The sequence below is a fragment of the Cimex lectularius genome, unplaced genomic scaffold, assembly GCF_000648675.2.
Source record: "Cimex lectularius strain Harlan isolate CLEC.00 unplaced genomic scaffold, Clec_2.1 scaffold146, whole genome shotgun sequence".
NCBI classification, from domain to species: Eukaryota; Metazoa; Arthropoda; class Insecta; order Hemiptera; family Cimicidae; genus Cimex; species Cimex lectularius.
The window spans coordinates 162,642-178,578 of record NW_019392741.1 but is presented as its reverse complement, the minus strand read 5'-3'; the positions used below and the strand labels follow the sequence as shown (position 1 = coordinate 178,578).

The 15,937-nt window shown below is 36.1% G+C and overlaps 2 protein-coding genes and 1 non-coding gene across 4 annotated transcripts in view; 1 reads left to right on the top strand and 2 right to left on the bottom strand.

Annotated features, from left to right (window-relative positions):
* LOC106669928 (lissencephaly-1 homolog) overlaps positions 1-4,396 on the top strand; it is a 45,020-nt gene extending 40,624 nt beyond the window's left edge. For both annotated transcript variants that reach the window (XM_024227087.1, XM_014399810.1), the window contains exons 3-10: positions 1,480-1,633; positions 1,744-1,890; positions 1,959-2,115; positions 2,195-2,372; positions 2,437-2,572; positions 2,644-2,799; positions 2,876-3,071; positions 3,135-4,396. In XM_024227087.1, the coding sequence (XP_024082855.1) occupies positions 1,480-1,633; positions 1,744-1,890; positions 1,959-2,115; positions 2,195-2,372; positions 2,437-2,572; positions 2,644-2,799; positions 2,876-3,071; positions 3,135-3,208 (1,198 nt within the window). In that variant the 3' untranslated portion in view covers positions 3,209-4,396. The remainder of the gene's footprint in view (positions 1-1,479; positions 1,634-1,743; positions 1,891-1,958; positions 2,116-2,194; positions 2,373-2,436; positions 2,573-2,643; positions 2,800-2,875; positions 3,072-3,134) is intronic.
* A 683-nt stretch (positions 4,397-5,079) lies between these two features.
* Positions 5,080-5,152, bottom strand: Trnag-acc. Its single transcript has one exon. It is a non-coding gene; the product is annotated as a tRNA-Gly (tRNA).
* Positions 5,153-8,657: 3,505 nt separating this feature from the next.
* LOC106669909 overlaps positions 8,658-15,937 on the bottom strand; it is a 153,882-nt gene continuing 146,602 nt past the window's right edge. Inside the window, 17 exon segments of the mRNA XM_024227096.1 lie at positions 8,658-9,788; positions 9,857-10,040; positions 10,139-10,377; positions 10,448-10,718; positions 10,809-11,047; positions 11,129-11,566; positions 11,636-11,836; positions 11,970-12,338; positions 12,398-13,159; positions 13,223-13,411; positions 13,516-14,109; positions 14,178-14,363; positions 14,436-14,651; positions 14,720-14,911; positions 14,966-15,187; positions 15,252-15,614; positions 15,690-15,887. Coding sequence (XP_024082864.1) covers positions 9,550-9,788; positions 9,857-10,040; positions 10,139-10,377; positions 10,448-10,718; positions 10,809-11,047; positions 11,129-11,566; positions 11,636-11,836; positions 11,970-12,338; positions 12,398-13,159; positions 13,223-13,411; positions 13,516-14,109; positions 14,178-14,363; positions 14,436-14,651; positions 14,720-14,911; positions 14,966-15,187; positions 15,252-15,614; positions 15,690-15,887 — 5,102 coding nt within the window. The 3' untranslated portion in view covers positions 8,658-9,549.

Genomic DNA, 15,937 nt, shown 5'->3' with positions numbered 1-15,937 from the left:
CAACTTCCTATCTCAACCCCACCTTATGAGTTTTCCCTCCTTATTTCTTACATCACAAAATCAATTTATAGCTGTTAAAACAGCATTTCTTTCGGGATCTTTAATGATCCTGATGATCGTCTTCAAGGCAAGAACCTAATTGAGCAGCTGCGATATCATATTTCAAACTAACCAAAACTGCCATTTATACCTGGTGAATCATGCACAGTTGATTGTACCGCATACCCTGTCCCATTTAGGAGAAAATTTTGGATTCATAGTTGATATGCGTAATAAGCTTGATCTCCTACAATGTCATGTAAATACACAACAAGCCTATCTTTCTATTTTCTTATGTAAATAATTATTTCACTATCACACATTAACATTATTTAACTTTAGCCTTTTGAATGTTGAAAAATGAGTAAACACTAAATAATTGGGATGAGTTGCTAACTGAACTGCATTTAAGAAATGTATGCAGTTGTAAAACGCACTTGTGGTGTTAAGGGTTATTATATTGGTCAATATGCTACGCATTAGGCCACTAAGTGACACAGGGAATTACATATTGTATAAATCTTCCTTTCATTGAGAGAATTCTTTCAAGGGGTTTGAGCCAAAAGGATCCAAGATTGGGGAGGTTGAGATATCCCAGTTTTTCTTTCTTCACGCTTGACTACAAGATCTCTCTGCCAGTCTGGTTCTACGCTGTCATCTTTATAATATTCTTGATTATGGGATGTCCTGTACAATGCCTCATCCCCATAGGCTAGAATATGAATACTAGAATTATGTTAAAAGAAAAGTAATATAATTGAATTCGCCCTGCTGTTTGATTTTTATTTGTATTAGCTATTTACTTACTACAAATGATAAAAACATGGTTTTCACACTTTAGATTTTACTGTGTTTATGCTTTATTGGGTAAGAGTGGCTCTTATGGAATCTGCTGGAACTAAAAGCATTTGAATTAACCTAAATATTCCATGATGAAGTTCCATCACAAAGAAATAGACATGTTAAAAGAAATTTATTGTGAGATGCCAAATTTTGGTTTCTTGAGAGGTCTCCTTGTTTTTTATTTTTGCTTTGGTTTAGCTATATCCTTCTGATTTCTGTCTCTATTCCTCCAACGTATACAATGTTCCTTTCTGTTCTTCATATCTACATATAGTAGCAAAAACATTTTCTTGTTAGAACATATTTCATAATGATTATAATCTATTAGGTTTCGTGGTCCGATTGACCAAGTAAATTCTTTTCAATTAATTAATTTTTAATTAAGGTTTTGGTTGAGATAAAAAAAGTTAGTGTCACGAGCGGGATTCGAACCCACGACCTTTGTCTAAAACGCCGCTCCTCTACCACTTGAGCTAGCGTGACTTCGATCCACTTGGACACCAACTTCCCACCTTTTTAATTTTCCCTCCTTTTTGCCATTTTTTCAAATGTCGTGTAAACTATTATAGTGATTATAATTTTGAAATCATTTTCCAGGAACAAGGCAGTAGCCGATTACTTAAGTAGCAATGGTTACATGACAGCACTCGAAGGCCTCAAGAAAGACGCTGATATTCCAGGCGAAGTCGAAAGAAAGTACGGAGGGTTGTTAGAAAAGAAATGGACCTCTGTTATACGTCTTCAAAAGAAGGTATTTAATTTATCAAAAATTCACTCAATTGTTAAACAATTATTTGTATTAATTTATTATTCGGTAATTAAGTTAAAACTAATACTGTGTGATTTTTTTGTTGGTTCAAGATAATGGAATTAGAATCCAAGCTTTCAGAGGCCGAGAAAGAATTCATCGAGGGGGCACCTACACGAGAAAAAAGATCTCCAGTCGAGTGGATCCCACGGCCGCCGGAAAAATTTATGCTTAAGGGGCATAGGGCACCAGTCACAAAGGTTTGTTTCCAAAAAATAACATATATTGTAATTTATATTATTATTGTACTACTAATCATATTTTGTAGGTTATTTTCCATCCGGTGTTCAGCCTTGCTGTATCTGCTAGTGAAGATTCATCGATTAAGGTTTGGGATTTTGAGACTGGAGAATACGAACGATCACTGAGAGGGCACACTGATTCAGTGCAGGACATTGCTTTGGACAGCAATGGAAAATTATTAGGTTAGTCTTTTTTTTATATATCAATTTTTTTAAATATAATCAAAGTGTATAAGCATTAATAAAATAATTTTTTTTTTAGTGTCTTGCAGTGCAGATATGTCGATCAAGCTCTGGGAGTTCCAGCAGAGCTATCAATGTTTGAAGACACTAAGAGGGCATGAACACAATGTAACTAGTGTTACTTTCGTTCCGTCGGGCGACTACATCATGTCTGCATCAAGGGACAAGACTATTAAAATGTGGGAGGTTGTATCAGGGTAGGTATAACTTTTTTTATTTCCTAAGGGATTGTTATTAATGAGAAAAATCCCATTTGTAAAGGTATTGCATCAAAACATTTACGGGGCATAAAGAATGGGTCAGGCAAGTTAGAGTTTCAGACGACGGCACATTAGTTGCTTCTTGCTCTAATGATCATACTATTAGGGTTTGGTTAGTTTCTTCAAAAGATTGTAAGGTAAATAACAATTAACATGATGTAATACTGGTTGGATCAAATTGTCCAGAAATAAATAATAACCTTTGCAGGCTGAGCTTCGAGGCCATGAACATGTTGTGGAATGCATCGCCTGGGCACCCAAATGTTCTTATTCAGCTATTAATGAAGCTGCCGGAGCGGATAACAAGAAAGGGTCTTTCGAAGGCCCATTTCTTGTGTCAGGTTCAAGAGATAAAACATTGAAGGTAATAAATATATTTAAAATTTTTTATTTAACTTATCACATTTTGATTTGACATTTCATATATGTTGGTCATTTAGGTCTGGGATGTTAGTCGGGGAATCTGTCTATTTACTTTGGAAGGGCATGACAACTGGATCCGAGGTGTAGTATTCCACCCGCATGGAACATACATTGTTTCTGCATCAGATGACAAATCTCTGAGGGTTTGGGATATTCGTAACAAGCGCTGTGCCAAGAAACTGGAAGCTCATCCTCATTTTTGCACTTGCTTAGGTAATTTTATAATTTTTTCAGTTTAATTAATGAAGTTTAATGTTTTGTTTTTTCTTCTTCCAGATTTCCACAAAAACCATCCGTACGTAGTGTCTGGTAGTGTTGATCAAACAATTAAAGTATGGGAATGCCGTTAAAAGGTATATGATTGCACTGACTGTCCATTCTGCCTCGACTGCTAATAAAAAGCATGGAGATCACCAATACTAGTCTGTCAGCATTTATGATCATTAAATAGAAATAAGAGATTTAAATTGGTTCAAGTTATTAAATGTCGACTTGGTTTTTTAAATCAGAAATCAATTTGTAGTTCTATACTAATCATTAATTTGTGTAATTATGTTAAGGGGCAGAGTGGGCACTCGGTTTACCCCACGGATAACTATCATTTGTACATTTTCTATTTAATTTGGATGAATTAGTAAAAAATTAATTTGGTTCTAGGATGTTATTAAGACCTTACTATATCGCCTGTTATTTATGAAACAGTTTGTTTGTGTCTAAATCACTTTCTGCCTACTGCAATATGCCAAGAGCCTCAATTGTAACTATGAGCATTCAGTGCCATTGCGAATTCCCATTTGTAGAAACAACACAAATAAACTGGCATCCAAATTATATACTCAAGTAGCTGTAATATGTACATTCATAATAAATTATTTATACATGTTGTCATAATTTTAAGTTGTGATGTGGAATATTTAATTTTAGGATTTTTTTTTTTCAAAATGTAAATATTTGTGGAATATCGCACATCTCGAATTTTATTTTTTACTACCCTTTTCTTTATGGATTGAAATCCTTTTTAACAATTTTTTTTAAAAGAATGTTTTTTCAGCACTCAGTGTTTTCACTATTATTACATAACATAATATAAGAAAATCTTGTCAGTAGTGATTGTCACTTCTCTGATATTCCTTGGTATTGAACTTTTAAAATGACAGTGTAATATTATTTTATAAAATTCAGTTGGTGAAATTTACACTTTTAATTTTACTTTGGCAATTTTAGAATGGTGTCTTTAGAAACACAAAAAAAACGCATGTTATCTTATATATTCAAACTAGGAGTTATTGTAGAAATAATTTTAGAAAAATGTTTCTCGATATTTGACATTTTATTTAGCTTCTGCTTTATCAGCAAAGAAACAGCCCATTTTAAGAAATAAATTAAAAAATAGAAGAAAAAAAAGGTTAAACGGCTAGTTACAAATTAACAATCAATGTGTATTTCATTCATTCATTAGTCCAGTAATCCACCTGTTTAAATATGTCATACATATATTTTTATGCATAATATACTATTATGTATGCTGCTTGTTATAATTTATTTGTTACCTTTTTTTTTACTTCCCACACTTTCTTTACCAATTCCTTTATTTTTAATTTAAAAAGCTGTGAGATTCAGTCTCAGCATGAGACTTTTTAAGTCTGTTGAGAATGCCATATTTGGTTTGCAAATCTGCATGGATTTGAAATTCGCAGAGTTGGAATTAGGGTGCGACAGAAGGAGGAGAAAAAATTTAATCTTTAAATCGTAAAATTCTATGATAATAGAACAAGTTAAATAAAGAATTACCATTTTCAGATTTTTAAACGTAATGCAGATTCATTAAATTCACTAATTTTGTGGTCCGCTTGACCAATTAATATATTACAATTGATTAAGGTTTTTAGTTAAGATAAAAAAATCAATGGCATGAGCAGGATTCGAACCCACGATCTTCGGCTTGATATGTCACTGCTCTACCACTTGAGCTATCGTGACCTCGATCCACTCGGACATCAACTTCCCATCCCAACCGCACCTTTTGAATTTTCCCTCCTTTTTGCCATTTTTCAAAAGCTGCGTAATCGGATTGGATTCTCGACGACAAATGAAATGGCCACGGAGAGCATTAGTGAAGTGTACTTCATTATAAATCATTAAATTCACTAATTTCGTGGTCCGCTTGACCAATTAATATATTACAATTAATTGAGATTTTTAGTTGAGATAAAAAAGTCAATGGCACGAGCGGGATTCGAACCCACGATCTTCGGCTTGGTATGCCACTGCTCTACCACTTGAGCTATCGTGACCTCGATCCACTCAGACATCAACTTCCCATCCCAACCGCACCTTTTGAATTTTCCCTCATTTTTGCCATTTTTCAAATGTCGTGGGTTCGAATCCCGCTCGTGCCATTGACTTTTTTATCTCAACTAAAAACCTTAATTAATTGTAATATATTCAATGCAGATTGTTCATACGACTAGTATTTAACACTGCGAATGAAACGGCGGTGCCTGTTATCCGCCTGGTGAAACAACCCGCTGATGCTTTCAATTCTCTCAAAGAAGATATAAAATATTTGCCTGATAAAAAGTCAGACAAAATAGGTGTCGCTGCAGCAGTGAACATGTTAAACATCTATATATATTGTGTGCACTAGAGACCTAAAAACTAATGCATCGCTTTTGCTGAAAATCTTACAGTTTGTTCTAAGTGGTACCAGGAGTATAGACTGTATATAAGGAATTTTAAATAAGAATGAGGGACATCAGAATAACATGATTTTTCCTTCTCGAAGGTGGGATAATAGGACATCTCAGAAAAACAACCAGCTTTTCTTTCAATCCACAACGTTTCAGATTTATTTTAATCCTTCCTCATGTGAGTTAACGCAGTGGTTAAAAAGACTATTTTAAAACATTGTGGATTGAAAGAAAAACTGGTTGTTTTTTTGAGATGACCTATTATCCCACCTTCGAGAAGGAAAAATCATAAGTTAAACTGTTGAGGTCAAAATATAAGAAAACATCGGACATCATAATTTAAAGAATATTTTCCATGTTTTCTTCCCAGATAGGCAGTGAGACCTCTCAAGCTTCCAGTAATTACTTTCCCTCTTTTTTCGAATTCCGATTCAGAGGCGCTGATGAATCAGTTGCACTGATGTAAAGATAGCAAGAACTGAGTGTACTCAGTTTACATATTTAGTGTAGTATTATTGATGAACGTTTGTGGACCAACAAAATTTCAATTCAGCTTCTGTCCTTCATTCCACAATTCACAAAGGTTTCAGAGTTGCCGACACTACATTTCTACATTTAGCACAGGCTTTTGATAGGATCTGGCAGCCAAAAATGCTTTATAAACTTAAAAGTTTATATTGCCCTACCCACCATATTATCTTATCCTGAAAGCCTATTTTTAACCAACAGCTGCTTCAGAGTGAGGTGAAGCGAGGCTTGGAAGTCAGACTGATACAAGCCGGCATCTCTCAAGGGAGCTTGTTGGTCCCATCATTACCACATTCCAATATCATCATAACCACCTAAATTGCTGCAATTTTGTCCTTTAATTTGAATCCTTCCACACCACCTCCAAGAACACCTTGAGCTAAAAGAAAGAAGAAAAACGTACTCAGTGTATGTTCACATTGAAAAAACAGTCTTGCCCTCCAGGCACATCAACCACAAACAGATACCGATTTGGGCCAAATACTTAGAGCAATACCTAGATAGACTGACATGGAATCCTCACACAAAATGTAAGAGACAATAACTTAAAAGAAGACTTGGACAACTACAAAGACTTGTAGGACCAAAATCTTACTTGACTGTCAACACCAAACTAGCCTTATAGACTTACTGCAACCGCTTAGGACATATGGTGTGGACGAGTGGTGTACTGCCAAGCCATCACTAACCACAACAACCTCAACATTCCTTTTATCAACAAACTGATCCATTCCTGATTCCTAGTTTTTCCATTTCCAAGTTTTACACCAATCTCTCAATCCACCTTAATCCTACTGCTCGAGCTCTCTCTCAGTATTCCCAGCCCGAGAATGAATGTGTGCTCCAGGTGAAGCGCTGGCATTAGTGTTCGTGATGTGACCATGTGAAAAAATGTATCGTGTTCACATTTGTAATATGTAAGGGTACAAATTAAAAAAAAAAAAAATTACATGGCTAAATGGAAATTAGTTACAATAATATAATAACAATTTATATTTGTTGAAAAAAATGAAAAAGCAAAAAAAAAAAAAAACATTCCGGTAACAACTATTTGTATTTTTTTTCTGGCCTTGTACTTAAACTTTGGCCATACCAATATAAATTATTGGAAAAATTGTTCTGTCTTGTGGTACATTTGTAAAAGATTGTCCTCCCTGTTAGACAGACTTTATAAATGTATTTTCGAAATACGGTAGACAATTAAATTTTCATGGGTTTAATAATTTATAACAAAATAAACACTTCCATTTGTAATGTTGACGTTCTCAATTGAAAATTAGTTTTTATTATTATAAAATTATTATTATTTTTTATTATATATTAATTTGATTTCCTTGATTTCCGAATAATCATTGACTAACAGTCACTAATCACTACACATTAGTTTTTATGATCATATGGAAGAGTTTGTGTGCTAATGTTAAATATTATTTGTACTACAATTAATTATTCTTTTATCTAAGTTCTTCAGTTGATATGAAAAATTAGTGTCACGAGTGGGATTCGAACCCATGACCTTCAGCTTAATACGTTGCTGCTCTAGCCACTTGAGCTATCTTGACTTTGATCCCTCGGACACCAACTCCTCATCTAAATTTTTGTTTATTTCAAATCCCGCTCCTGTCACTAATTTTTCATCTCAACCAAAAACCTTAGATAAAAAGAATAATTAATTGGGATAATTAATATGGTCAATTCTTTTCATTCCCTAATTTCGTGGTCAGCTTGACCAATTAAACATTACAATTAATTAAGTTAAGGGGAGTTGATGTCCGAGTGGATCGAGGTCACGATAGCTCAGGTGGTAGAGCAGCGGCATATCAAGCCGAAGGTTGTGGGTTCGAATCCCTCTCGTGCCATTAACTTTTTTTCATCTCAACTAAAAACCTTAATTAATTGTAATGTTTAATTGGTCAAGCGGACCACGAAATTAGTGAATTTAATGAATTAACTGAAGTACACTTCACTAAAGTTCTCCGTCGCCATTTCAATTGTCGTCGAGAATCCAAACCGATTACACGACATTTGAAAAATGGCAAAAGGAGGGAAAACTCATAAGGTGGGGTTGAGATGGGGAGTTGATGTCCGAGTGGATCGAGGTCACAATAGCTCAGGTGGTAGAGCAGCGGCCTATCAAGCCGAAGGTCGTGGGTTCGAATCCCTCTCGTGCCATTAACTTTTTTTCATCTCAACTAAAAACCGTAATTAATTGGAATATGGTCAATTATGACCACCAATTATGACGCAAGATCCTACACTAAGAGCCTCTGGCAAAGCTGTGGAAGCTGATTAATAATAACCTGAAGCTAGCCAGTGAGTTATAAATAAAAGGGGAGGACAATAGACCTATTCAGGTCGAGGTGCAGTAGGCCTTGTGGCCGCCTCTTTTATCCCTATCCCCAGGATAATCGCAAAAGAATCAGGGAAAAAGATAATTTCTTTAGAAATTCATTAGACTCTTGTCTCTTTTTAAACGTGCATAAGGTCTATAATATAAAAAATAAACAAGATTTTTGATATTAAAATATTTTTATTGTTGTTATTTTATATTATCACAATTTTTGTAGAGTATAATTTTGAATATTGTTACATTTAGAGGACTTTTAAAATTGTAAGTATTATTAATGTTTATTTTTTATTCAATAAATAATGCAATTAAACTTTGTAAAGGCGTATGAGTGCAGCGTTTTGTCTATTAAAATTATATTGTATATTCTTATTATAATTTGCAACCTATTATTTACAAAAATCACAATAATTTTACAATTTTACACTATATTAGACATTTATTAATTTGATGTCATTTACAGTCTTTCATTTGCAACAAAACAAAGTTAAAGCTCTAAGCTTAAATTTATAAATAATAATATATAGTAAATGCTTGGCAGTCTCATACTGTAACCGACAATATCAAAGCTTGCTCTTTTCAACAATTTTTCACAAATAAACATATCAAATCACACAAATAACAATTTGATATAGTCGATCACAGTATACTTGCATTTCTAATACAAAATTAACAATTTCCCTAAAACATTCATTCACAATACGTATCTTAGTAATTAGAATCGAAGACCTTTAATTAATTACAGTACATGTGGAAATCGGTCCTAACTAAAAATATACTTTCATGATATACAAATAATACATACAAGCACTCATCCATCGGACTATATTACAGTGTATAGGAAAAGCGAGTCAGATCCTCCAATGGCTTATTTCAATAGTTAGTTGGAAAAAGTTAAGAACACCCACACCGCAAGAAGAGAGAAAGTGTATTATTCCTGGAGGGAAAAAGTACTATGTCAATCCCAGTTTTATAAGTTAATTTTCTAATTTCTTACATTTTATTAAGCCATCTGAGGAGGTGACGATAAAAATTCCATATGAGGAACAGTATTGACGGCTTTACTGTTCTGTCACAAGGAATTTTTATATATGTTTCTCTTATTTATAATTTATTCTTCTGTCGTCTATGAGAGGTAGTCGGGCGAGGGCTCTGCGAGAGGTTCTGGCGTGGTGAACAACGGGTTTGGAAACTCGGGTGGATGTGGAAGGGGACCGGTCGCTTTTGGCCTCCTTCTATATGCAATAAGCCAACACGAAACTGCCACTGCTACTGCTACTAATGCCAATAAGGCCGTTATGACTAGTGCAATGATAAATCCAATCATTGACACACAGATATCATCAATTTGTTGGACTGATGGAGCTGGAAAATCGATAGTAAATTAGCCATTTGATTAATCAAAATTAAAAATAAGTACTAATTTGCCGTACCTTCTGTTGGATCAACAAATCGTTCTTCCCTCCGTTCAAGAGTAAGTATAGCATTGGATTGGATTGTTATCTCTTCTCTCAATTGGCCTTCGCTTACAGATTCAGCTACTTCCACACCAGTATTATTTCTTTCATTGATTTCTCTTCGTCTTCGCCCATATGCGTTATAGCCCCGACAATTTACCTTGAATCATTGTAAAATTACAATTTTTCAAATACAAGGATCTAATTACAACAAATTGTATATTTGAAAAAAAAATGCAAATATAAAAAAAAACTTACAGGCTGACATTTTCCAAAGCATACTCTTATATTACACTGGAATCGTATATTATCACTGCTTGGGAATTTGAAAGCATTGAAATTTGCTAATAACGTTTGAGTGTCAGAATTGTAGTCCCATTCACCAAAGATGTTAGGGTCTGTAGCACAACCATTCTCATCTGTCACAATATATTCATTTTCTACGCTATCTTCCATGGTTTTTGCAACACAACTTCTTGCAAAACCACCGTATATACCTAAATAAATAAAATTCATTATAATATGTTATTTAACGATAATTGATTATTGATTAATTGTGTGGCTCACTTGAAGGCTGAACGTCAACCTGAAGCATGAGATTGTCTCCAATCTCAGCTGAACTAATTTCTTGGCCTGTGTGGGTCACAATTCTCATGAGGCATGTTGGTGGTGGTCCCGTGTTTGCAATCGTACCAGCTGTTGTCAGCATTGAAACGTTGAATCCGAGTGTAACATTTTGTTCACCGGTCGTGTAGACACATTTGATGTGGTACGCTTGTGTTTTAAAGGTGACTAACATCGGATGTTTTTGGATGACAAGTACAAAACTTGCCTGTCCCTTTAATAAAAACATTAAGAGTTTTAGTAAAGTTATGACAAACAAATTAGCCTTTTTAGGAGGAAAAATTGAAGAAGAATTAATACTTACATTGACATGTATAAGCCCACAAGTACCAAAATTTACTTTGAAAATTTCTAATTTTGGTTGAGAGTCATTAGGCAGTGAAACTACACGTCTACATTTTTCATCTTTAGAGTGTCCTTTTACATAAAGAACACCATTGAATCCTTTTTCTTCTATGTGAATTTCAACTTGCACACCATCAGACAAGCAGCTCACTGCCATGTCAGGGCGTGGGAAATCTGTTCTCATAAATGGTGGGGGTTCTGAAAAGAAAAAAAAAACATCAATATAATCAATTTGCAATTTAGTTTTTTATAGAATCGTGTTATCAAACAAGAACTTACTGCAGGCAATGTTAGGGTCTCCAATATATCCAGAGATGCATTGGCAGACAGCAACATGTTGCGTAGCATTGCAAAAAGCATTGACAACACATGCTTTTTCTGCACAAGGGTCTTGGCATGTTTTAGACTCCTTGTTACAGAACAAGTGATCTGCACATTCATCATCTGTTTCACATTCTGGTACAATGCGTGGAACACAGAATCCATTCACGTCGAGTATGTAACCGTGATCGGTTGGACAGATGCAATCACCTCTATCGTTAATAATCAAACCTTTCTCTAGATCGCATATACAATGTCCTCTCTCGTCAACTTTAAATCCTAATTCTGGCAAGCATCTCACACACTCATCATAGTTATTCAGAGCGGTGCCAGGTGGGCAAACACAGTTACCATCTTTATCTCGGACAAAGCCTTTATCTGGTGGACATTCGCTAACTAGAAACAAAATATAGTGTAATTAGCAAATTTGTAATTTTAATTTTAAATTTTATAATAATAAAATACCTTTGTCACACTGCACTGCAGCATTTCCGTGATAACCAGGAATGCATTCGCAAACCATGGTTCTGACAGGATAGGTATCAAAAACTTGGCAAATAGTGTTTAGACCACATGGCGTTGTTGCATTACATGGATTGACACATTGTTCATTAATACAAGCAGTTTGGGATGGACAGTCAAAATCACCTTCACATTTTTTCTCAACTAAAAAAATTAATTTTTTATTTATTGTTATTTATAATAAAATAAAATAAAATGAAATTGATGTATTGGATTTTCTTGAGGTCATTTTATTAAAATGATATTAAAATAAAATGATTTAGATAATTAAACTTACTCGGTTGACAACCTGTTCCAACATCACCGATATAACCTGTTGGGCAAGTACAGTCAACGATATGGTTGTATACTGTGCATTCAGCAGGTGCTAGGCATGGATTTTCTAATTCACATGGTGATACACATCTTGTATTAATGCATGCTTTATTGCTTGGGCAATCTGAATTGGATTCACACTCAACCAGCAAGCATCCAACTTGTGGATCGCCGGTGAGACCCGGAGGACAATTGCAGACGGCACGATGGTTGCTGCCGTAGCAAAGAGCGCCTGTTCCACATGAACTGCCATCTGGAGAACAAACTGGAACACATTCTCTGTTCAAGCAGGCGTGTTGTCCTGAACAATCTGTATCGTGTCTACATCCGGCTGAAATTTATAATTATTATTTAGAAATTTGCATTATATTATAGGAATGTTTGTAATACCTTTTACACATTCTAAATCAGGATTTCCTTCAAAACCTTGTAAGCATGAGCAAACAGGTTTATGGTCTCTCACTCTACATTCTGCGTTTTGTCCACAGTTACAAGGGTCTTTACAAATGGCATTTATACATGCCTTGTCGGATGGACAGTTAGAATCAGATACACATTCTCCTATTTTTAATACAGGTGGTGTAGCTTTACATGTGCCGCTTCCACTCGATATATATCCAGGTGGACATTCACATATCATTGTTCTTACAGGGAGTGAAGGTACGACTTGGCAACTGGCAGGTCTTTGACATGGTTCCAAAACGCTACAAGGATCTTTGCAGAGATGGTTGAAGCAAGCTAACAGAGACGGGCAGTCCCCATCTACCTGACATTCTGGCTGAACCTTGGGTCTACATGAAGTGTAAGGGTTCCCTTCGTATGATGGTGGGCATCGGCAGAGTGCAAGATGGTTCTGGACATGGCATTCTGCTTGAGGAGCACACGGGTGTTCGTACACACAAGGGTTAATACACTGAGCGTTTATGCAAGCTCGGTCACTGGGGCAATCGGAATTCGAGCGACATCCCACTACAAGACATCGTTCATATGGGTTTCCTCTAAATCCACTCAAACAACGACATTCTGCTCTCGTTCCTACAGCGAAACATTCGGAATTTACTCCGCATGGATCATCAACCACACAAGGATTGATGCAGTTTCCATTTATACACGCCTTTCCAGATCCACACTCTGAATCTGTTCTACATCCAACTAAAAAATAAATAAAATTTAGAACAATCTTATTTTCGAGTCAATTTTATTTGTAACTCATACCAATTCTGCAGCCCAAGTTTGGATTGCCATCATAACCAACAATGCAAGAGCAAATTGGTCTATGATCTGTGACAAAGCATTGAGCATTTGGTCCGCAGTTGCACGGGTTTCTACACATCCTATTTATACAAGTCTCATTCGATGAACACTGTGAATCAGATGAACAGCCAGGTGGTGATGGAAGAACAACTGTAAAATTTATATATGTTTATAATTGGGAATTTTCTAATTATTAAACAATAAAAAATGATTAATATCAACAGTACTGCATGGTAATAATAATAAATAGTCACCTGGTGTACAATCTCCTTCTTCATTTGGCACCCATCCTACTGGGCAGGTGCATACCATCGTTCTAACTGGAGTTGTGTCAAAAACACTGCACATTGATGATGAACTGCAGGGTGTCAATTCTGTGCATGGATTTTTACACGTGTTTCTTATACAAGCCAATTTACTCGGGCATTCGACATCGTGTTCACATTCTGGAAGACCAGGCTTTGGTGGTGGAGGTCGATGACAAAATGATAACGGGTTTCCAAGTGGCATGTGCTCAGGACAGCGGCAACCAGCTAGGTGATTTCTCACATAACAGATTGCATTTGATGCGCATGGTGGATTAGCCATATCTGTGCATGGATTCATGCACCTATGCTCCAAGCATGTCCTGTCAAGTGGACAGTCAGCATCCACATTACACTCAATTCTCTCACACCTCACAAGGGGACTTCCACTGAATCCTGGGTAGCATCTGCATTGAGCTCTATGATTTTCACCGTAACATTCTGCATTTGCACCACAAGGATCGCCAATAAGGCAAGGATTGATACATTCTCCATTGTAGCATGTCTTATCAGAACTGCACTGGTTGTCTGATTGGCAACCAACTAAAACAAACACCATTTAAATCAATGTTCATATGTACTTAAAAATTAATTCACTCTTTTACGCATACCTTCTTTGCAACCCATCTGTGGATCTCCAGAATATCCAGGTTTACAGTAGCAGATCGGATAATGGTCTTGAACTTTACACTCTGCATTTGGTCCACAATTACATGGGTTAACACAAAGTCGGTTTACACAGGATTCTTTAGGAGTACATTCCGAATTTGAAACACAACCAGCCAACGGATCAGCAGCTGTCGGAAATTATTTTATTAATAGCTAATTCAAATTTATTTTGTTTTAAATATGCTGTTGAGGCTACTTACGAGGTGTGCATCGTGTAAATGGATCTCCAGAAAATCCAGAAGGGCATTTACACACTGCTTGATGGTCATGAGCACGGCAGAATGCTCCAGGTGCACAAGGTGAATCATTAGCGCAAGGATTTACACAAAGTTGATTCAAACATCTCTTATCACCGGGACAATCGTCATTGTGGGCACATTCTGCAACTGGTGTTAATGGCACCGGGTATCGTTGTTCTGAAAAATTTATTAAAATTAAGTAGATATTCTAAATGTAGTATTTTTATTAGACAATCTGACATTACCTGGTGTACATTCAATATGTGGATGACCTACAAAACCTTCTGGGCAAGTACATGTTGCTTGATGTCTCTGAGACAAACATTGAGCATTCAAACCACAAGGGTCGACCCTACAAGCTTCCTTGCATGATCCCCTAATACACCGGTCTGAATCTGAACAATCACTGTCTACGTGGCATTCAACATCAGGATGTCCTATAAATTCATAGTTAGCATATATTCTAAATTTAAATATACCTCAAAACTTACTGATTGGTGTACAATGGCCATCTCCTGTTGCTATAGTGTCTGATGGACACTGGCATAATATAGTTCGAAGGGGGAGGGTATCTTGTACTCTGCATTCCTGATCTGGCGAACAGACTGCAGGAAGGCTGCAAGGATCCTTGCATTGTTTATTTATGCATGCAAGTTTTGATGGACAGTCTGAATCTTGTGCACATTCAGGGGTAGGTGTTGGTAACCGATATCCTGAAAAATACAACAAATCGATAAGGTTAAGATTAAGTTGCGACAATGTGCCTATAAATAGTACCTATGCATTCGATAAATGGATCTCCTTGTGTACCGGGTTCACAGACACAGTTAGGTTGATGATCTCTAGCATGGCAACGAGCACCACGTCCACATGTGTCTTTTTCACATACAGGCCTACACACTCTATTGAGTCTGTCGCAAGCTTCATGGTCAGCACAATCTTCATTGTAATGACATCCAACAGATATACAAGCCACGTGTGCATCTCCTTGGGTTCCAGGTGGGCAGACACATTGTGCTGTGTGGGACACAACTTTACATTCTGCACCTCTTCCACAAGAGACACTGCCACAAGGTGAAATGCAGTTTCCAGAAATGCATGCCTTATCGTAAACACAATCAGAATCTACTTTGCATTCAGCTAAAAAGAATAATTTCGGTAAGTAATACAACTTTACAATAGATGTAATATCAAATGTAGTAAAAAAAATTGTACGTTTATAGCAATGGACTTGAGGATTTCCAGCCCATCCTTGAGGACAAGCACAAGTTGGTCTATGTTGGAGTGTTGTACACTCTGCGGACATTCCACATGGATCGTTAATCACACATGGGTCTTGGCATCGCTGGTTCACACACGCCCTTTGTGATGGGCATTCTGAGTCAGCAGTACATTCTGGTTTTGAATCGGGAACTAAACAAAAATATAAAAAACGTTCATAAAGGATCACAACGAAATCTCAA